Here is a 22905-nt window from a genome sequence, read left to right as displayed (position 1 = left end):
ACTTTTTATATGTTTTAGTGTATTTAGATTTCTTTCTTTTTTGACAGCATCAAAGAATAAAAATGGGGGATAGGTTAAGAACAGCCCTCACAGAAAAAAGTATTTGATAATTTTTTAAACCAAGAGGATATATTTTATTTGAGGGTGTTAAGGGCATAAAATGTCATTATAACGTCATTGAAATGATTTTAAAACTATAATATTTCATTTCCAAATGTAATGTTATTTTTATCTTCTTAATTGCATATGGAAAGGTCATGTGGAACATATTCTAGAGATGTAAGGCAGAAGTATGTTCACAGAGGATTTAGTAGACAGGGTCGTGGATGTTAAATCCTAATGTAGATTCCAGGAATCACACTTGGGACTTTTAGAGATCCACAGGAATAAAAAGTCTGTATTTGTGTACTGACTATGTTTGAGTACTTACTCTGTGCCAGGCTTTTTCTAAAGTCTTCATTATTAAAGGTGCTGTCTTGTTTGATGGTCACAACAGCCCCAGGTGGTTAGTCTGATTTGGGCTTTCTATAGATGAGGAAGTAGGCACAGAAGGTTCGTCTTCCAGGGTCACACAGCAAGTAGGAGGAGGAGCTGGGATTTGAGCAAAGGCAGCCTGAGTCCAAACCCAGCTGTTAACCATTCCATGCTCCAGCATACACACAGACACACTTCAGGATTTCCTGAATGATGACCGCCCTCCAATAGTGTTCATTCTGTCTCTTTACAGTAGTGAAAGATACTGTGGTAGGTCAGGAGTGTTGCAGGGCAGGGGTGAGGAGGGGAGGGAGATGTGGGAACACGGATCCCTGCCTGATACCTGCAAGTGGTGGTGAGGTCCGGGTCTTATTCAAGGATTTCACCTGTCTTTAATTTGTGTTCTTGTTCATTGTTGGGAGTACATATGGACCTTTATCCCAGATATTTGGCTAGTAAGAAGGGGAACTTGACTTTTTGTCTTCTTAAGGGGAAGTACCTGTTGTGTGTGCAGTAATGTGGACACCTTCACAGTAAAAATGGGAAAGGAAAAACACCAGTGAAATGAAACCCAAATGTAAATCAGTTCTCTTTACTACAGATCGTGTAAAATGTTTGACGTGTCTGATGTCTTTTCATAGACTTAAATTGTTAGAGTAAAAGGAAGAAAAAAACCCTGGTTCCTTATTCCCTCTACATTCTTAACTCGATTCTGTTGATAGAAGGTGCAGATGGTATTTGAGTTTGTGCTTAAATATTTATGCAATTCCTTTTCTACCAGCTAAGGGAACTCTCAGTGAAGATACTATTAGAGTGTTTCTGCATCAGATTGCAGCTGCCATGCGAATTCTGCACAGCAAAGGAATAATCCACAGGGATCTCAAACCACAGAACATCTTGCTGTCATACGCCAATCGCAGAAAGTCCAACGTCAGTGGTATTCGCATCAAAATAGGTAAATGGCCACATAGCGTTTTATACAAAAGGACGTTTTTGAGACTTCGTAGTTTTGGATGATTTCAGTTCAACTTGGCAGAATGACGGGTTTTGTTGATGCACTTTGGGCATTTTTATTGGGTTCAGTGAGGTGCATTTGGATATGGGAAACTTTACATTACTGGTAGCATATGCTGAATCTTAGGACCCAGGGGCCCATGGATTCCCAGCAGCAAACCCTATCCTGCTTCTCATCAGAGGGAAGCTGATGTGTTACAGTCCTGGCAGCAATGGAATGGCACTGGTTCTTTACAACTCATGGGATTTTAACGCAAGGGATCGAAGAGACCGTTTAACTCAGCCTTTCCTTTTTGGCTCTTGTATGTCACAATTATTTCAAGCAGTTTGTAATAATAGGCATTTTTTTTCTTTTTTTTTGTAATAGTAGGTATTTTTCAAGCTTTTCTTTTTGTACAAAAAACTACAAATATATATATATATATATATATATATATATATAATTTTTTTTTCTTACCAGTGTTTAAAGAAATTTCTGATTTCACATGTGTTACATATGGATCTGGAGAAGGCAAAAAAAAAAAAAAAAAAAAAACCCCAGTTCAAATTCTATACCTGGTGTCATATTTAGTGAGAGCTGCCTTAATGAATCATCTGTTACAATTAGCACTTTGTCTTGCAAAGCTTGGTGTTCCCTCCTTGTTTCAGGACTGGCAGGGCAGTGACTTATTCGGCTGGTGGCCAACACTGTTTTTTAGCCTGTGGAAATTGAGGTAGCAACTTTTCTCTTTGGCAGACAGGTTTATTCAATAAGCTGCAAATCTCTCACAATTCCTTGTGCCCTCTTGTATCTTGAAGATACGATCTGTGTCAAGCATGAGTAAAAGTATCGTTTGTTTTTCTCCTTTTTATTTTGTGACACAGCGGATTTTGGGTTTGCTCGTTACCTGCATAGTAACATGATGGCCGCAACCCTGTGCGGGTCCCCAATGTACATGGTGAGTGAGGGTTTTTTTTGTCCTGACATGGCGCCATTAGCCCTGGGATTTAAGTATAATGGTAGTTTCCAAGTAAGATGGGATTTTATGTATGGTCTGACTTGTTGTTTGTAATTGCTAATAAATACTAACATTGATTATGTTACTGATAATGCTATAAGTCATCTTTTGCTTTAGCACAGTGGACCGGGGGTGCCCGGGTGGGCCAGTCAGTTAAGCATCCGACTTGGGCTTGGGTCGTTATCTTGTAGTTTGAGCCCCGCGTCGGGCTCTGTGCTGACAGCTCAGAGCCTGGAGCCTGCTTTGGATTCTGTGTCTCCCTCTCTGCCCCTCCCCTGTTCATGCTCACACTCTCTCTCTCGCTCGCTCGCTCTCTCTCAAAAATAAACATTAAAAAAAATTATTAACATAGTGGACCATAAAAGTCACTTTTACCCACTAGTTTAAATTAAAAAAGAAATTAGTTATTATGGTAAGAATTTCCTATTAGATTACACTGAAAATAAAAATTGATTAAGCATGGTCATGTTACACTTGATGTGTAATATTTGGGAAAACTTGAAAAAAAAAACACAACCTTTTGGGGGCATTTCTTCATTTATAGGATTAACATGCTCATCTTTTGCATGTTATTTCTCTTGACAAGATCCCTGTGTCAGAAGGTTTTTCAGGGCGCTGCGTGGCTCAGTCAGTTAAGCATCTGATTCTTGATTTCAGCTCAGGTCATGATCTCACGGTTCATGGGTTTGAGCCCCAGTGAAGAGTCTGCTTGGGATTCTCTCTCTCTTCCTCTCGCCCCTCCCCTCTCCTCAAAATAAATAAATAAATAAATAAATAAATAAATAAACAAACAAACAAACAAACAAACGGTATTTCAATTAGTGTTACACTTAAAGCTGAAAATTCTTAGTTCTCCCCTTTATCCTTTCATATGGATGTTGTCAGGTCTGATAGGGGAAGGCTATGAAACTTCTGAACTAATGTGAAGCATCAGGCCTGGAAATAGCTTAATTCTGGGCCTTCAGAATTTTGCAAAGTACATCAGTGTGCCTATCTTAATTCAAAATTTAAAATGGGTTTGTGTTCAATGAGGATTTCCTCTAATCTAAATCAACTCTGAGATTAAGGAACTAGTAATCAAAGTTAAAATCTTTTTTAAATTAGATTGACTTTCTTGATCATAATTTTACTGCGTATCCAATAAACTTTATCATTTAATGTCACTTAAAAGTGAGTTTGTACTTCTTGAGTATGAAATGCGTTCAGGCTTGAACCATAGCCTTGAGGATGGAGAGAGTGCTTGGGCCAGTTCTTGAAGGGAGTCAGTCGACTCAGTGAGAAGCATACTAGGCACGACAAATAAAAACGGTACACGTGGAAAAGGAAGTTTCACTGCTTTAGGTATATTTGACATTTCTATTTAACATTTGTCCAGATTGATGGTATTTTTAAAAAGCAACATCTAGTGAGAGGTGGGAACAGAGCTGTGCAAAGCAAAAGAGAAAATGTCTTTGCTTTTTAGACAGTCCTTTAACCGTGTTTTCATGATAGTTTGTATATTGTTTTAAAAGCTTTCAAATGACAGGAGAAAACTTGTGTCCCTATTGTCCACATTTAACAAAGTTAACATTTGGCCATGTTTGTCTTGATCTTTTTTTTTTTTTTCCTAGAAAGAAGGAAAATAGTTCAGAAACAGTCCAAGTCCTTTATATCTTTCCCTCTTTCCATTTTCCACTCTCCTACCCCAGAAGTAGCCTCTGTCTTGTAGTTGGTGTGTGTTTTTCTTTATTATAAACTTAATGCTCTTACTGTATTGCTGTCCATGGTAATATATAGAAGTGTTTGTTTCTATAAATTGCTTCTTTTCATGCCACATTGTTTTTGCGATTTACCAGGAAATCCCAATGTATGAATGTGGTTTAAGTTCACTGCAGGATCGTCTGATCAGGGAAATGTCACAATGTGATCCTATTTCAGTAGTTCTGTTAGGAGCATGACCTTTACCAGTTAATTAATTTATGCATATTAATTATATAAATAACATAATGCATGTGTGTGGAATGTTTCTATCCCCAGGCTCCTGAGGTTATTATGTCTCAACATTATGATGCTAAGGCAGACCTGTGGAGCATAGGAACGGTGATATATCAATGCCTAGTTGGAAAGCCACCTTTTCAGGTAGCCTGACTTCTTACTTATGTGCTTAATTTGGGGATCTTCTCATTTTGCAGTTGCCTCTGACTTCTAAAACGGGGAATACTTTGAAAGCAGTGTTTTGGGTTCCCTTGTGACTTAGTTTGATTTTCTTACAGGCAGAAACTGCTACAGTGAGCTAGAATGTCTTTTGCTTTTCATTTTTTTTTTTTTTTTTTTTTTTACCTGCCTTCCCTTTGTACCTGGCCTGAGCATAAAGCCTGTTGTATGTTTACAAGCTGATGAAAACTAGCCAGGGTCCGGACTAACAGCCTGGTGGGAAATGGGGGTGAACAGTGATGTCAGCGCTTCCTGTTTGGCTTGGTTTGGGGGTCCTGCACTCCCAGGTGAGGGCTGGGCCTGGTCTGGGAAGGTAACTGGAAACTGTCTTCAGCTCTCTATTGCCACCACTGCTGGGTGAGAGAGAGTTAGTTGTTCAGCCTTTATGGAAATTATTTTGGGTTTTTCTTCCCATCCCACCCCCATATCCTGTCAAAAAGAGGCCCTCTAGGGCGCCTGGGTGGCGCAGTCGGTTAAGCGCCCGACTTCAGCCAGGTCACGATCTCGCGGTCTGTGAGTTCAAGCCCCGCGTCAGGCTCTGGGCTGATGGCTCGGAGCCTGGAGCCTGTTTCCGATTCTGTGTCTCCCTCTCTCTCTGCCCCTCCCCTGTTCATGCTCTGTCTCTCTCTGTCCCAAAAATAAATAAAAAACGTAGAAAAAAAAATTAAAAAAAAAAAAAAAGAGGCCCTCTAGAACTCATCATGACGACCCCTCCTGAGTTCATAATTGCCCAGTTTCAAAGAGGTTTTTTGAATCTGAAAACTGCAGCAAAGTAAAATTATGTGTCCAAAATGGTGTTGAATAGTGACACAGCCAGTTTAGACACTTAACTTTCTCGGTCTGGTTTGTCACGTACGGGCAGCTTCACTAAGCCAGCAGCTCTTGTTCTGAGGGTCCTTCCTGTTGCTGTGGAGGGACTAAAAGTTAGAGGTAGGTATACTTTGTTCTCTCCCTTGAACCCCTGACAGTCCTAAGGTAAAATATACCTTGATTTTTACACAACAAAACTGTACCTGTTTGATAATGTAACCTCCAGAATAGTGACTCTTAACTTTTTCTAAGTTTCAGGCTCCTCTAGGGGGCTGAACTCAGAAAAGAGACATTATGCCTGGATATGCAGAATTTGCACCCAATTTTAGAGGTTTTTAGGTTCCTAGTGCCCATCTGTGGTTCCTTTAGCGATCCATGACTTTCAGGTTCAGAGTCTATGTTCTTTGGCAAGAATATGAGTATGGATCACATGATCTGAAATTTTTGCCCCCATTATTTAGGAAATAAAACCTTTTTTTTTTTTTTTTTTTAAACAGGCCAATAGTCCTCAAGACTTAAGGATGTTTTATGAAAAAAATAGGAGCTTAATGCCTAGGTATGTGTTTCGGTTACACTGGGTTTTATTGTCTGTGAATACAATGTCAAGTGAACTCTGTGCTTTATGTGTTTCCGTGCGCGTGTGTGCTTTATCTTTTTCTTATTGGATTTTGGGAGGCTGGATTATTTCTCACTTGCATTTGTTTAAGCCATGCCCTCTTCCAGACAGAATTGGAGGTGGCTCCTTTTCTAACAGAGAACTCTAGCAGATATTAGAGCCAAGCTAAAGTGGTGTTAAACTCCAGGCTGCCCTTGTGAAGTGCTTTATCGCTGCCCACATTCAAACAAATAATATTGAGAAGCACAGTGCAGGGATCTTCCCAGACGGATGCTTTTTCTCAAAGACAGTTGCTTAGTGCTTTGGTTTTTGTTTCTGTTTTTCTCCTGTAAGAAATGTGGTTTTACGGCAATCATCTTCATATGAAATGTAGTATTTGTGAAAGTGCATTTGCCTTTTCCTTTATCATAATGAAGGCCAAGGTCATATAGCGAGTATGTATAAACTCATCACTTAGATCCTTTTTTTTTTTCCTTTTTCCCAGTATTCCCAGAGAAACATCACCTTATTTGGCTAATCTCCTCTTGGGTTTGCTTCAGAGAAACCAAAAAGACAGAATGGACTTTGGTAAGTAATATTTTCAAATTTTGTATTTCTGTGTATCCTAAAAAGATTTTGAGAAGATGCTATGGAATTTTCAGAAGAAAATTAAAGTCAATTTCTTTCTTTCTCTTTGTCTTTTTTCTTTCACTTATTTTATAAATATTTTTTGAGCGCTTGCTATGTTCTAGGTACAGGAAATAGAGTAATAAAGAAAATCCCTGTCCTCATGTAGCATATATTCTCTTGGGGGGAGGCAGACAGATGATAAACCATAATTATAAACCATATAGAAGGTGATAAGTGCTGTGGAGAAAAAGAAGGAAGAGAACGGTGTTGGGGAAGGGATGGAGATTTGAAATAAGGCAGCCAATGAAGCCCTTTCTGAGAAAGTGGCCTTTGAATAAAGACTTGATTGATGGATGGCAGGATAGTGAGCTAGTGGGCCGTGGGCGGTGTGCATATCTGTGGGAAGAGCTTTCCAGGCGGAGTGAACAGCCAGTACAAATGCCTGGAGCTGGGAGTGTGGCTTGTAGACTGGAGGAACAGTCAGAAGGCCAGTTAAAGACTGGGGCTTTCGCTCAGTGTGCTGGGGAGGGTTTGAGCAGAGGAGTAATGGGATCTGACCGATGTTTTCAAGTGGCTCGTTCTGGTTGCTTGTTTTGAACTCTGGTGAAGGGTGTGGAGGTAGCCCGAGGACCGACGAGGGAGGCCAGTCTGGAGATGGCAGTTGCTCACTTAGGCTGGGATAATAACAGCAGAAGTGGTGAGGAGTCCGTTGACTACTGGATCTTTTTGGAGGTAGAAGCAGCAGTGTTTACAGATGAATTGGGTGTGCGGTGTGAGAGAGAGAGAGGACTCCAAGAGGACTCCAGGGTTTCTGGCCTGAGCACGTGAAGGAATGGAGTTGTTGGTTACAGACACAGGAAAGGCTGGAGCAGGATATGGGGCAAATCAGGACTTGGGGTTGACCGTGTTAAAGTGAAGATACGCATTTGTGTAACTGTAGACGTCAGAAGGCACTTGGCGTTCAGAGGACAGGTCTAGGCTGAGGGTATACTTGGGAGAAGGTCTGGGAGGAAGGAGAAGAGAAACACTCCATAATCCTGGTCGAAAAGTCGCTGGCCTCAAAGATGGAGTTTAGGGAGACAGGGAGGGGCAGCTCCGTGTTAGTGACCCTTGTGAACATGTGCTCTGTGGCCGCTTGGTTCTCACCGTGGTCTTAGGAGAGCAGCTGTGGGTGCTCCATGGAGGCTATGATTTTAGATTTTTAGACTTTTAAAAAAAAAAATTTTTTTTTAACGTTTATTTTTGACAGAGAGAGAGAGAGAGAGAGAAGAGAGAATGAGTGGGGGAGGGGCAGAAAGAGAGGGAGACGCAGAATCCAAAGCAGGCCCCAGGCTCTGAGCTGTCAGCACAGAGCCTGACCTGGGGCTTGAACGCACAGACCGCGAGATCATGACCTGAGCTAAAGTTGGACGCTCAACCGACTGAGCCCCTAGCTTTTTAGACTCTTAAGGCAAAGCTTCTACCATTGATTTTGAGCCTTTCTTCTTTTATAATCTAATCACTGAAGCTAAAACTTTAAGTATTTTAAGTTAACACAGTCTATTTTCAAATAATATTTTACCACCTCTTGTGTGATGAAAGAACTTGGAAAGCTTAACACTGTAGGCATTATCCAGTTCTTGAAGCTTTTGAAAGGAAATTTTTCCCTGAAATTGTTTGGGTCTCAGGTTCTCTTTGGGGCACAGTTTGTTAACTTGTTCTTATCAATGTAAACATGTAAAAGATTGTCTTTTCAATCTTGTTCTTAGCAGTCATGTGTAAAAACAGCATGACTCAAATTTAAATGTCAGACCAGAAAAGCCATAAAACAAGTTCAGTGAAAATGCTTATTAAATTAACCTTGACCTTGATGTTTTTAGGGAAAAAAAAGTGTTTGATTTTTCCTGTAATAATTAGTCGTAATAGTAATAGCGATTTGCAAAAACTTATTCCAGAATTTTGGTCTGTTAATGTGTATTGTGGAAGTCTACAAAGTCTTCTTGATAAGACAGACCAGGGTTTGAAATCTAGTCTCTAAACTTACTAGCTCTTTGACATTAGAGAAGATACATGGCCTTTATGTGCTTTAATTTCCTTATCCATACAGGAAGGTAATGCCTTGCATTAAGTTTGTGTGGATTCAATGACCTGCTATGTGAAACATTGTCCTAGCATATGTTCTTAGTAGACAGTGGCTCTAATAGTTTCCATATAGGGGAAGAGAAGAAATAGCTTGAATATGTATTAAAGTTTTGTAAAGTTGGAGTTAAATATCAGCAATCTACTTGGTAGATATTTTAATCTTTCAGATGGAGAAGTGAAATTGAGAGTTGCTCTATAACCATGAGAAATGTGGGTCAATAGTGAAACAATATGTTCATGGATAATAGTTTTAAAATTATAGATTATAGGGGCGCCTGGTGGCTCATTCAGTTAAGCGTCCAACTCGTGATTTCAGCCCAGGTCATGATCTCACAGTGAGATCAAGCCCCGTGTCAGGCTCCGTGCTGACAGCTGACAGCTTGGAGCCTGCTTGGGATTCTCTCTCTCCTCTCTCTGCTCCTCCCCTGCTTGTGCTCTCTCAGTCTCTCAAAATAAATAAATCAACTTAAAAAAAACGATAGATTATATTAATATTTATATACTTTCCATACCATGGCAATTGATGTGGAATGCGGTTTCGGAGTGTTTGCATTCAGTTTTTTTTTTAATCTTTTCTATTTCATCCCTATTATGTCCATTGTAAAAATCAGCATAAAAAATCTTATGTGGCAAACTATAATTTATATATATGTATATTAATGATTGTTCTAAAAGTGATCTCAGGTAGGGGCATCTGGGTGGCTCAGTTGGTTATGCGCCTGACTTTGGCTCAGGTCATGATCTCGCATTTCGTGGGTTCCAGCCCCGCGTCGGGCTCTGTGCTGACAGCTCGGAGCCTGGAGCCTGCTTCGGATTCTGGGTCTCCCTCTCTTTCTGCCCCTGCGCCACTCACACTCTGTCTCTCTCAAAAATAAATAAACATTTTTTAAAAATCTTAAAAACGAACTCAGAAAACTCACGTTTTCCTTCAAAAGCTTCCACATTTGCTTGGCAAGTCTCGTAACTGATAATTTACTCTGAGTGGCTTTTGGCGATGCTTTGCAGCAGGACTCATGGGACCCGTCAGAGTAGAAGGAAGATACGTTAGATCCTGAGTTAAGCTTCTCCTGGTCTTGTATTGCCTCTTTTCGACCTCCATGCTGGTACCGTGCTGCTCTCCTTCTCTGCTCTGTGAGATGTAATAGCACACAGGTCTGGGACTTCATGACAGATGAGATTTTCTTTGTGGGTTTTTAAAGAAATAATGAAACACTCTAAACACGTACGAAAATAAAATAACTAAACTGAAATAACAAACTGCCGTGTACTCACCTGCTTATTTATCTTTATCTAATTAGCAGGCTTGTGTCGGTTTTGTCCTTGGCGGATAGCCAGAGAAATTAAATCAAACCTAGAGTTTTTAACAAAATATGAAGCCAGCTGCAGGAATCTCTCTTCTGGGATAGAAGGATAGGATTTGTTGCATAAATCAGCTGCCTGGATTGCCTCTTGGGACAGTTTACAACAGCCGTGCTTCGTACACATGCTTAGGAAGGAAAGGCCTGCTCACAGCCGTCCGTGGGGATGCTGCTTGAGGACAGCATGTGTCAGGAAACGTGTCTGCTTCGGTAGCTCAGGGCTTCCCGTGTTGGTAGTGGGTGTTTTGAGAATTCAAATTACTCTTCTTAATTTTTCACTGATTAAGAGTTACTTATAATCTGATCATTTTTATAGACGAGTTATAAAAATAATATGCTTTTACACTGAAAGAGATAGAGGCTACATGAAGAAGTTAATGATAATTATGATCGAAGAGACACTCTGTTAAATTCTTTGACAAAGGTTTAAACTGTCTGCTAGTCAGCATCAGTTTAAAGGCTGTATTCTCCTATTTCCCTACAGAAGCATTTTTCAACCATCCTTTTCTTGAGCAAGTTCCGGTGAAAAAATGTGAGTACCCATTTTTTTGCATTTTTACTTGAAGAGTAAATGCAGACTTAAGGAAAAATTAGTGTTTTGTGTTACAAAATTAATTTCATTGTGCTTCTCAAGATTTCATTGAGCTTTTCTTAAATACCCATAGCTGTATTTATTTAATCACGGTTGTTTGTCCCAAATCTGGGTGGAAACAGTTTTAGTAGTTGCTGCATTTTCAGTTTTATCCATGGGAGGTGTAATAAGTTGGTGAGTGTGAATTTGGGGTCAACATGAAGGTGTAGTAGGGTTTTTTTGTGTTTTTTGTTTTTTAATTATTTATTTATTAAAAAAAAATTTTAACGTTTATTTATTTTTGAGACAGAGAAAGACAGAGCATGAATGGGGTTGGTTCAGAGAGGAGACACAGAATCTGAAACAGGCTCCAGGCTCTGAGCTGTCAGCACAGAGCCCGACGCGGGGCTCGAACTCACAGACCATGAGATCATGACCTGAGCCGAAGTCGGACGCTTAACCGACTGAGCCACCCAGGCGCCCCTACATTTATTTATTTTTGAGAAACAGAGAGATAAAGCGTGAGCGGGGGAGGGGCAGAGAGAGAGAGAAGGAGACACAGAATCTGGAGCAGGCTCTGGGCTCTGAGCAAGCTGTCAGCACAGAGCCCGATGCGGGGCTCGAACCTGCAAACTGTGAGGTCATGACGTGAGCTGAAGTTGGACGCTCAGCCGACCGAGCCACCCAGACGCCCCGAAGCTGTAGTGGTTTTGACAGGTTTTCTGTTAGACAAGCCGTGTAACTGCCGTACAGAGTGACGTCTGTCTTCATCCGTGTCTCTTCCCCCAGCCTGCCCGGTCCCGGTGCCCGTGTATGCTGGCTCTGTGTCCGGCAGCTCCTGTGGCAGCTCCCCGTCTTGTCGTTTTGCCTCTCCCCCGGTAAGCTTTGCTTTCATTAACGGTAATTTTCAGTTAGTGCTGTTGCATCTGTCCACACCTAAGTCTACAGGTACGCTGTGGATGACCTTTTTATGTGTCGTGTTTACTGGGGCAACTGAGGTTTGGGGAAAGAGCATTATTGTTGAGTCAAATAGAGCTAGATGTGGATCTCTGCCCTTATGTAGCTATGTAAGCTGCAGCAAGGAATGTCAGCTCTCTGGGCCACTTGCCTCTGAACAGCGGGTACAGTACTCTCACCTCGTGCCTTAGGGGGTTGGAAAAAATGATCATTGCAAAGGGTACCTATTATAGGTAGATAGGTAATGTTTATTTTATCTGAGTGTCATGACACCAGCTGGGGAGTTACGGTATCTAGGATTTCCAGTGGCGGTGAGTGCACTTTCCGCGGACCCGGACCCCCACAGTGGCGGCTGCCAGCCCTTCAAGACCTGCTCCCCACTGGCCTCCTCTTCCTCCTGGGCCCCCTGGCCATTTCTCCCACGGTTGTCTTTCCTCCAACCTAAGTGCTTCTTCTAGACCCTGAGAGCTTCTGCTCACTACATCTTCCTACTCAACTCTCCCAGGGTTTTACTTTGCCCTTTTCTGACCCTTGCCCCAAATCTCTGTTGCAGTGTGGGTTGTGACCTTGAGGCTTTTCCATAAGCTGAAGGTCCAAGGGCTCTTGTGTCAGCTATTGTGAATATTTTCCAGATTAGCCTGGCAGACATGAATTTCTTGAATTCTGCTGGCAGAGCGTGGGGCAGTTGTAAAAGGAGATGATTGTGTAATTAGTGGGTTCCACTCAGAGGTTTAAGAGCATGGGGCTTGGGACTTCTATACTCCTTACTTGCCACAGTTAACCAGGACAAATGACTTAAACTCTCTTAGCCACGTTTCTCATATGTAAAGTGAGTGTAATTTACCTATTTCGTAGAGTTTTTTAAGGATAAATGAGCAAACACACTTTTACTACACTGTCTGGTACATAGTAAATACTCTGTGGCAACTAATGTTATTATTCTTTTCAAGGAAAACCTAATAGCCCCTTAGCTAGAGCAGATGCCAAGCAGCCGATCGCAAAAAGATGAGTCCTAAAACTGACAAAAAAACCTTTCTGCATAACCCTGCAGACATAAGCCAAGTAGAAAAAGCAGATGGGCTAATAAGACTTACATTATATTTCCATGAATTGAAAAAACCTCGAGTGGGTGGGGGGAACCCAAGAGGAAAAAAAGAAGACTGTTGTGTATTTCCTACTTCAGTCGCGAGTATAAGAAAACACTGCTTTGGAGTGACTGGGGAGAAGTGTGGAGGAAGTACTGACATGGAAAGACAGCTGGCGTTATTTGGAGCTGGTCACAGCTGCTGCTTGCTCACCCTTCACTTTGGGCAGGTCAGTTCCAGGGCTGAGCCGTGGCTCCCTCATCTGTAGCGCAGGCTTCATTGCGCTTTGCCTCAAGAGCAGGCGTAGTGAGTAGTTGATAAACTGTAGCTATTATTATGAAGTCTGCATTTGATACAGTGTGATACATAATGTGAAAAGCAAAGTTTAGGCTTGAGAAAGGAACCGCAAGGAAGAATCTGATTATGGGAGAGATGTGGGAGAGTAAGAATAAAGGAGCCTGTTTGTGGAACGACCAGGGAATGAGAGAGAGGGGTTCCAGTAGGAGGGACATTGAATTGGAAATTGCTTTGACTGGAGAGAGCAAGTTGGGTTTTTTGTTTTTTGTTTTTTTTTTTTTGTTTTTTTTTTTTTTTTTAGGGGGGTGGCATTGAAAGGGAGAGCCTACAGAGCTAGCTTGGCTGTTAGGGAAGAGATGGAGTGTTAACAGCAGTGAGGACACACAGGAGGGAGAGAAGAGGCATATTTAGATCCTACAAACTGTGGTGGAAAAAACATTTTAGAAGGCCTTTATTAGAAGCTAATGCTTGAAGTGAAAGTAAAAAGGAAAGCTGGGGAATAAAAGGAAATCAAGAGTGTTTCTGTATAATTTCCAGATAGCGAGATCAGAAAATGGGATGGTTTAGGGAACCTGGACGGCTCGGTTGGTGGAGCATGCGAGTCTTAATCTCTGAGTTGTGAGTTCAAGGCCTCCTTTGGGTGTGGAGCCTGCTTAGAAAAAGAGAAAAAAGAAAGAAAGAAAATGGGATGGTTTAACAAGCCTTGCTTTGAATGTAATCTGACAAAAGTAAGATTATTTCCTACGTGCATCCTTCCTACGGCTGGAGTTGATTCTAATACTCAGGGTTGATACACACAGACATGTACACACAACATTCTCTTTTTCACCTTCTCACACAAATATCCAGCTGCTGCTTTACTCTAGAGAAATCTTTTTTTTTAATGTTTATTTGAGAGAGAGTGCTTGCGTGCGAGTGGGGGAGGGGCAGAGAGAGAGAGGGAAAGAGAGAGTCCCAAGCTGTCAGCGCAGAGCCCGACATGGGGCTCAATCTCATTACAGCGAGATCACGACCCAAGCCGATATAAGGAGTCGGATGCTTGACTGACTGAGCCCCCCAGGCGCCCCCCAGGGAAACCTCAGAAAGGCAGAAAAACAAAAAACAAAATGAATAATTGGTCTTTCAGTTACAATGCTGACTATGGGTTAAGTGTTATTTAGGTGATATTTCTTGAGTGTTTATTGGTTTCATAATATTTATTAAATGTCTACTTTGTGTAAGGTTCTGGTTGATACTAATGGAGGAGACAGTCAGGTCCCTTACATTAAGGAGCTTTTAGTTTAGTTGTGTGGAGAGGAGGCCGGGAAATGGGTCACTGTTAGAAGCGTGTGTGTGTGTCTCTTTACTGCGTGTGGGAACACGAATGAGGAGCGTCACGTCAGAGCAGCAACTGAGAAGGGCTGCTGGGGAGGGCAGGGAGCGGCTGCGTTTTGGAGAAAGACGTAGCAAGGTGCAGTAGTGAAAGAATGGTTTCGTAGGTAGAGGAGTCCCTGTTCGTGAAGTCACGGAAGCACGGCCCACTGAAGGAACTCTGTAGGCCCCCCTCCCCCCCGTACCCACTTTAATTTAAATTTGTTAGAACGAAGTGAAACTTAAAACTTTGTTCCTTAGTCACGTTCAGTAGCCATCGATAGCTAGTAGGTCTGTAACATGCTGGACAGCTCAGATGTAGACCGTCTCCCTCATCGCCGGAAGTGCTGTGGACAAGGCTTCCCTGAGCAGTCCAGACTGGTGGATGCCGAGAGCGGTGGTGGCGAGGGGAGGTGGACGTAGTGCTAGAGAGGCAGGGAGATGCTGCGTCTTGACAGGGTGTGGCTGCGGTGAGCCTTCTGAACGGAGGTGTGATGCGACCCGCTGTGTGCTTTAGCCAGATTCTCCTAAAAGCAGGGTGGAGGACTGGCTTTGAGACTGGTAGAGAGTAGAGTGGTCTCTCTGGTAGAGGAAGGAGAACAACCGCAGACTGTTGCACCTTTCTTGGTTTTTTTGTTTTTTGTTTTTTGTTTTTTTTCCTGAGAATGAGGGCCTGAGCTAAGGGGAAGGTGGGACCAGGTAAGAGAAAGGTAGTCTGCAGAGCTTGGAATTGCTTGAACTGGGGACTGAACGGATGGATGATGAAGTCGCTGGGTGTGGGAGCGTGTGTGTGGGGGGGGGTGCTCTGGAGAGTAAAGGTGGTGAGTTGGTCCATCGCTCACTGGAGATATCCAGGCTGCAGAGGTGAGGTGGTACTTGAAGGCAGGAGGGTGAGAGTGGTCACTGGGGTGAGGCTAAGCATGTGAGGAGTAGAGGGTCCAGACTGGCACCTTGGGGAACTCCAGACTCTACTCGTCTCCTTTAAGGGACAGATGAGAAGCGGGTGTCCACAAAACAGATGGAGAAGTAGGGGGAAAAGCAGGGTCACTGAATGAAGGGGTAGAGGGGCGCCTGGGTGGCTCAGTCGGTTGAGCGACCGACTTCGGCTCAGGTCACGATCTCACAGTTTGTGAGTTCAAGCCCCACGTCGGGCTCTTCGCTGACAGCTCAGAGCCTGGAGCCTGCTTCGGATTCTGTGTCTCCCTCTCTCTCTGCCCCTCCCCCACCTATGCTGTGTCTCTCTCTGTCTCTCAAAAATAAATAAATGAAAAAAAAAATTTTTTTTAAATAAAAAAAAAATGAAGGGGTAGAGTGTCAAGAATGGTCTGCAGGGCAAGTGTAACGTAGCTCGGATAAATTAAGGAAGAGAGCGAGAGTTCACATGACTTGGCAATGGGGAGGTCATGATGAGCCTAATAAAGACCATTTTATTGGACAGTTGAAGGTAGAAAGTGGATTATGGTGGGTTGAGGGATACATACGAGGTGAGGAATGAGTCCATGAAGATTAATAATTTCAAGAGATACTGTTAAAAAGTAGTCAGAGAAGATGGTAATTAAGCAGGCTGCAGGGATTTGAGACGTGACAAAATGAAACGTGTTCATGTGCAGAGAGGAAAAGGGAGAGGGTGAGTGTCGGGCAGAGGGGAGTTGGTCTTGGTCTCTGAGGAGGTGAGGAGGTGGAGGGGAATAGAATTAGAGCACAGGTGGAGAAGCGAGGAGATCTCTTCCACTCAGATGTTGTGGGTGCAGATGATATTACAAATGCAGGGAAGAAAGTGAGAAAGTTCCCGCCTAAACCATTGGAAAGAAATTATGGAGTTAAATACTTAGAATCACATCTCAACTTGACCGCTTTTTAGTTGTATGATCTTGGGCAAATTTCCTAAACTTCTGAGTTGTGTGTGTGTGTGTGTGTGTGTGTGTGTGTGTGTGTGTACATGTATATCTCTATATCTCTATATTATATATAAATGGGTTTCAGAACATGATTGGAGTTAAGTAACGCATGGAAAGCTCTTAACAGTGTCTAGCCCACAGTGACGATCAGTAGTGTAAGTCTCTACGTTGTCCCTTCTCTTTATTACCTTGACACATAAGGTCTCTCTAAAAAGTGATGCGATTGTATGTCATGTGTTTGTCTCTCTCTCTCTGTCTCTCTGTCTCTCTCTCTCTCACACACACACATGCACACAGTAGGAGATTTGAGACAGCTTTCATTGCACAGTGACATTCAAAGAGCCCTTGCAGTGAATTGGTTTAAGACATGGGTTTAAGTTTAAAGGACATTGTGGTATTTTTCCTTTTCTTACATAGAAACAGAGGTTAAACAGGGTAATAGGGGACTTAACACAATAAGTTAGGAAGTTCATTGTTTTAGGAAACCATTGTATCATCAAGACATTTAATTAGAGGTATCACTAGAGTCCTTGAACTAGGCAACTGCTAAAAGGTATATAGCTGCTTACATCTAAGTCTTTGCTTAAATGTATCTGATAGGCTTTTCTTCCTTTCTTTTCCTACCCCCAACAAAAGAGAAACCAAAGGAATGTAGCCACCACCTGTAAGGCTTTCCAAATCTTTCTGTGAGTGTAAGTGAACCTCTAGGCTTGAATGCAGTTATCCTTATTGATTTCTTTACTTTTTGACGTAACATGCTCTCTTGCTTTCCTGTTTATAATGTTTTCTTCATCATAGGTTTAAAACTTTTTCAAGTCGTGCAGGATGTCATTAACCTAGAGTCTCTGCGTTTTAGTCATTAAGTGAACAGTTATTAAGTGTCTGCTTTGCTAGGCCAAGAGCCGAAACTGGGGATGTTGAGATGATAAAAACGCACCTCGGAAATTGCAGGAGAAGCAGACATGTACATGATAAGTGGTATGATATATTTTTAAGTATCATTTTTGGAGAACATTTGAGAAGTCTTTATGCAAAGACACTTTAAAACTGTGCTTTTCTAAGGGAGAGATTTTCCAAAGAGAGGTTTTTTTGCAATTTTAGGCTGGAATTGAACTTTAGGCCCACTTTTATGAAGACAGTATTCCTTAGTCTTGTGGCTGTTCTGACGTGCATTGTATTATTAGGCCAGTTTTAATTTTCTGTTGTTCATTTTAGTCCCTTCCAGATATGCAGCATATTCAGGAAGAGAACTTATCCTCCCCACCGTTGGGTCCTCCCAACTGTCTGCAAGTGTCCAAAGATTCTGCCAGCACTAGTAGCAAGAACTCTTCCTGTGATACGGATGACTTTGTTTTGGTTCCACACAGCATCTCGTCAGACCACTCATGTGAGAACCTTTTCTGCTTGTACACGTTACATACTTCTTACTTGGCTAGACTCACATTTATTTTCAACCTTTATATCACGCTCTCTTGTGTAGGGGGCCCTTTCAAACGGTCACGTTATTTAGTGGCTGGAATTCCCAGAGTTATGTACCCGCCTTCCTAAAATCTGCTCAGGCACCTCCCATAAAGCAGTAACTTTGGATTCTGAAGGTAGATGGAAAGTTTACAGGAGACGGTAGAAACAAATAGAAAAGCCAGCAGACCAAGGGAAAGTAAATCTAAGGAAACGAACGAAAGGAACGCCTCTTTTGCAAGACAGCCTGAGAGTCAAGGGAGTCTAAAGTCAATCTGGATGCCCTTCGGAAGATCCTGGCGTAAGGTCGGGGATGAGTTTTGTAAATGTATAGGAAGAATTTTTATAAAGGAAGCAGAATCCAAGTTGGCTAAATATAGTCAGGGCTCTAATGGAATAATTAAAGGCACCAGAAAACCTACAAAAAAGAGACTTAGACAAAACAAAAAGGGAACAATAGTCTGGTTGTGAAGGACCTGGATCAGAAAAACTAGAAATTGGATTACTTTGCTACTTAAATAGTCTCAGGTTGACTGTGTGTGGGAACAGGTGGTTGGAGAAGTTGGTATCCAGAGGTCTCTTTAATCATTTGTCAAATACTGATTTAACAGCTGCTGTGTCAGGCACCATGCTAGCTGCTGTGAAGACCGCCAGAGCAAGCGCACTTTAGCATTTATTTTATGGACACCGCAGCAGGAGTAGATGACAATTTACGATCAGTGCTCTCCCACCTCAGAGTTCCCTTTCAAAGATCGTCCAGCATACATTGGGGGTTTTGTTTTATTTTATTTTTTTAAAGTAAATAAACCTTAAACATGATGAAATATTTCAAACAGGAAGTAACACAGCAGATACTCCAATCACCACCATGCTAATTTTATTTATGTCAACATTTTGCCGTTTTGTTTTAGATGTCCTTTTTTAAAGATAAAAATGCTGTAGGTACAGCTAAAGTCCTTGTCCTTATTCTAGTCTTGCCAGAGGTAAATTCTTTGTGTCGATTTTTTTTTATACTTCCACATATGCCAGGATCTGTAAATAACATACGGTATTCTTGTGTTTATACAGTTTTTAAGTAAATAGTATAAAGAAGTTTTCTATAGTTGGTTTTTTTATGCATGGTTTTGCTACAAAGCTAGATATATATATATATATATATATATATATATATATATATATATATATCTAGGTGTGTGTCTAGTTCATTTTAATATCTGAATCTCACGGTACAACTAAACCACCATTTGTCTATTTCTGTGCTGATGGTTACCTGGATTATTTCTGTCTTTTCACTATTCAGAATGTATTATAACAGATGTCCTTGGATCAGAGTTCCTTCCACATGGATACTTCAGAAATTTTCAACCTCAAATCTACAAAATACTGGTTCACACAAGTTGTAGCCAGTCAGTAGCCTCTGCCATGCTGCCCCTAATGGTATAATGGTACCTTCTAAAGAAAAGTCTTTACCTGGAATTCATTTTTGTAGATGGAATAAAGTAGGGATCCCATTATTGAATATTCTGTCCTTTCTCTACTGATAGGCAATTCCAGATTTGTCATAATCAGGTTTATATAAAGGATTAAGGGTTTTGTTTTTTTTAAGGTTTTCTGTCCCATTGGTCTATTTATCTATATTATAAATCATTTTTAAATTTCATTTATTTAATTAAAAAAAAATTTTTTTTTTTAACGTTTATTTATTTTTGAGACAGAGAGAGACAGAGCATGAACGGGGGAGGGTCAGAGAGAGAGAGGGAGACACAGAATCTGAAACAGGCTTCAGACTCTGAGGTGTCAGCACAGAGCCCAACACGGGGCTTGAACTCACGAACCGTGAGATCATGACCTGAGCCGAAGTCGGACGCTTAACCGACTGAGCCACCCAGGCGCCCCACATTTATTTAATTTTTAAATCATTTTTAAATTCATGCGTGTGTGTGTGTGTGTGTGTGAGGTAGGGGGGAGAGATTGTGGGGAGGGGTGATGATAGAATTCTTGTATTCTTTGGAATCACTTTGGCTATTCTTGGCCCCCTTTATGCCCATGTAGTTTAAATTTGGCTTGACAAATCCTACAAAAAACCATTTGGGGATTTTTATGGGAATTGTGTTGATTTTATAAGACCTATTGAGAAGCAGTAAATGATCTTTACAATATTGAATTGTCAAATCAAGAGTATGTGTTTCTCCTTAACATGTTTTGATACATATTTATATTTTCCTACATAAAGGACCTTCACATCTTTTGTTTTATTCTAGTTACCTTTGTTTTTTGTGCTTGTGTAAATATATGAAAACCTTTTTTTTCAAAACTGCTTCTGTTGAAGTCTTTGTGCCTCTAAACCTCAGAGGTCATTTCTTGGTCTTCATCTTTTTGATGTACTTACAGCGTGTGTTATAGTTGGCCACACCCTTCTTCTTAATTGCTAAAAATTTATTTTGAAACGTACATATATTTTTTTCAAAGATTTCATTTTTTTTAGAGTAGTTTTAGGTTTACAAGAAAATTGAGAGGAAGATGCAGGTTTCCCCCACACCTCCTGCCTACCTCACCAGAACAGTACATTTGTCACTGAGGATGAGCCTACGTTGACATATCGCAATCACCCAAAGTCCACAGTCTACTTAGAATTCATTCTTGTTGTACATCCTGTGGATTTGGAGAAAGGTGTAATGGCACGTTTCCATCATTATAATATACAGAGCATTTCTACTGCCCTAAAAATCTTCCATGCTCCCCACGTACTCCTTGGAAACCATTAATCCCTTTGTCTGTATAGTTTTATATCACAGTTTATCCATTTACCTTTTGAAGGATATTTTAGTTGCTTCCAAGCTTTGACAATGAAGAATAAAACTACTATAAACATCCGTGTGCATGTTTTTGTGTGAACATAAGTGTGCAACTCCTTTGGATAAATACCAAAGAGCATGACTCCTGGCTGGTATGGGAAGATCACGTTCCGTTTTGTCAGAAAACACCAAACTGTCTTCCAAAGTGGCTGCGCCATTTTGCATTCCTATCAGCAGTAAATGGGAGTTCCTGTTGCCTCATTACCCCCACTACCATTTAGTGCTGTCAGTGTTCCAGGATTGTGCTGTTCTGATAGGTGTGCAGTGGTGTCTTGTTTTAATTTGCACTTCTCTGATGACGTGGTGTGCAGCATCTTTTCGTATGCTTATTCACTATCCATATATCTTCTTTGGTGAGGTGTCTCTTAAGATCTTTGGTCCCTTTTTGTTATCTTTTTGTTGAACTTTGGTTTGGTTTGGTTTTTTGTTTTGTTTTTGTTTTTCATTTTACTGATGGAATTTATTTATTTATTTATTTAATTTTCAAATTTACACCCAAGTTCATTAGCATATAGTGTAATAATGATTTCAGGAGTAGATTGCAGTGATTCGTCCCCTATGTGTGACACCCAGTGCTCATCCCAACAAGTGTCTTCCTTAATGCCCCTTCCCCATTTAGCCCATCCCCCCACCCACAACCCCTTCTGCAACCCTTAGTTTGTTCTGTGTATTTAAGAGTCTCTTATTTTCTCTCCTTCCTTGTTTTTGTATTAGTTTTGCTTCCCTTCCCTTATGTTCATCTGTTTTGTATCTTAAATTCCTCATATGAGTGAAGTGCTATGATATTTGTCTTTCTCTGACTAATTTCGCTTAGCACAATACCCTCTAGTTCCATCCACGTAGTTGCAAATGGCAAGATTTCATTCTTTTTGATTGCCAAGTGATACTCCATTGTATATATATATACCACATCTTCTTTATGCATTCATCCGTCAGTGGACATTTGGGCTCTTTCCATACTTTGGCTATTGTCGATAGTGTTGCTGTGAAAGGGGGTACATGTGCCCCTTTGAGACAACACACCTGTATCCCTTCGATAAATACCTAGTAGTGCAATTGCTGGATCGTAGGGTAGTTCTAGTTTTAATTTTTTGAGGAACCTCCATTCTGTTTTCCAGACTGGCTGCACCAGTTTGCATTCCCATTTCTATTGAGCTTTAAGAGCTCTTTGTATGTTTGGGATAACAGTCCTTTATCAGATGTGTCTTTTGCAAATATTTTTGTCCAGTCTATGGGTATCTTTCATTTTCTTGATGTTGTCTTTCACAGTGGTTGTTTTCAATTTCGATAAGTTAAAATTAATCATTAAATTTAATGATTAGTTAAATTATTTAAATCAATTTATTTCTTTCATGGATTGTGTTTCATGTTGGTATCATGACACCCAAGGTCCTCTAGGTTTTCTCCTATGTTATCTTCTACAATATTTGTAGTTTTTTGTTTTACATTTAGGTCTGTGGCCCATTTTGAGTTAATTTTGTTTGAAAGATGTAAGGTCTATATCTAGATTCTTTTTTTTGTTCTGTGGATGTCTGATTGTTCTAGCACCATTTGTTGAAGACTGTTTCTGCTCCATTGTATTGTCTTTTCTCTTCTGTCAAAGATCAGTTGATTATATTTATGGGGTCTATTTCTGGTCTCCCTATTCTGTTCCGTTGATCTGTTTGTTCTTTTACTAATACAACAGCGTCTTGATTAGTGTAGTTTTATAGTAAGTCTTGAAGTTGGGTAGCGTCAGTCCTCCAACTTTGTTCTTCTCATTCAGTATTGTGTTGGCTATTACGGGTCATTTAAACTTTAGAATTAGTTCGTCAATGTCCACAAAACAACTTGCTGGGATTTTGACTGGGATTGTATTGAATCTATAGATCAAGTTGGGAAGAACTGACATGTGGACAATATTAAGTCTTCCTAACATAGAGTATCTCTCCATCTATTTAGTTCTTCTTTGATTTTATTCATTCATCAGAGTTTTGTAGTTTTCCTCATACAGATCTTGTATGTATTTTATTAGATTTATACTAAATATTTTCATTTTATGGGGGGCCGATGGAAATGGTGGTGTGCTGGGGTGCCTGGGTGGCGCAGTTGGTTGAGCGTCCAACTTTGGCTCAGGTCATCATCTCGTGGTTGACTTGTTCGAGCCCCACGTCGGGCTCTGTGCTGACAGCTCGGAGCCTGGAGCCTGCTTCCGATTCTGTGTCTTCCTCTCTCTCTCTCTCTGCCCCTCCCCTGCTCATG

At 41.1% G+C, this 22905-nt stretch overlaps 1 protein-coding gene across 4 annotated transcripts in view; it reads left to right on the top strand.

Annotated features, from left to right (window-relative positions):
• Positions 1 to 22905, top strand: part of ULK2 (unc-51 like autophagy activating kinase 2) — an 84387-nt gene that overhangs the window by 17129 nt on the left and 44353 nt on the right. For all 4 annotated transcript variants that reach the window (XM_053893314.1, XM_053893313.1, XM_053893315.1 and 1 more), the window contains exons 6-13: positions 1256 to 1429; positions 2353 to 2426; positions 4503 to 4604; positions 5987 to 6045; positions 6590 to 6672; positions 10678 to 10725; positions 11554 to 11642; positions 17567 to 17738. In XM_053893314.1, coding sequence (XP_053749289.1) covers positions 1256 to 1429; positions 2353 to 2426; positions 4503 to 4604; positions 5987 to 6045; positions 6590 to 6672; positions 10678 to 10725; positions 11554 to 11642; positions 17567 to 17738 — 801 coding nt within the window. The remainder of the gene's footprint in view (positions 1 to 1255; positions 1430 to 2352; positions 2427 to 4502; positions 4605 to 5986; positions 6046 to 6589; positions 6673 to 10677; positions 10726 to 11553; positions 11643 to 17566; positions 17739 to 22905) is intronic.

This window comes from Panthera pardus, unplaced genomic scaffold (genome assembly GCF_024362965.1).
Source record: "Panthera pardus isolate Hobbes unplaced genomic scaffold, ASM2436296v1 HiC_scaffold_3, whole genome shotgun sequence".
Lineage (NCBI taxonomy): Eukaryota > Metazoa > Chordata > Mammalia > Carnivora > Felidae > Panthera > Panthera pardus.
The sequence above is the reverse complement of the archived record's forward strand: the minus strand, read 5'-3'. Positions and strand labels throughout refer to the sequence as shown.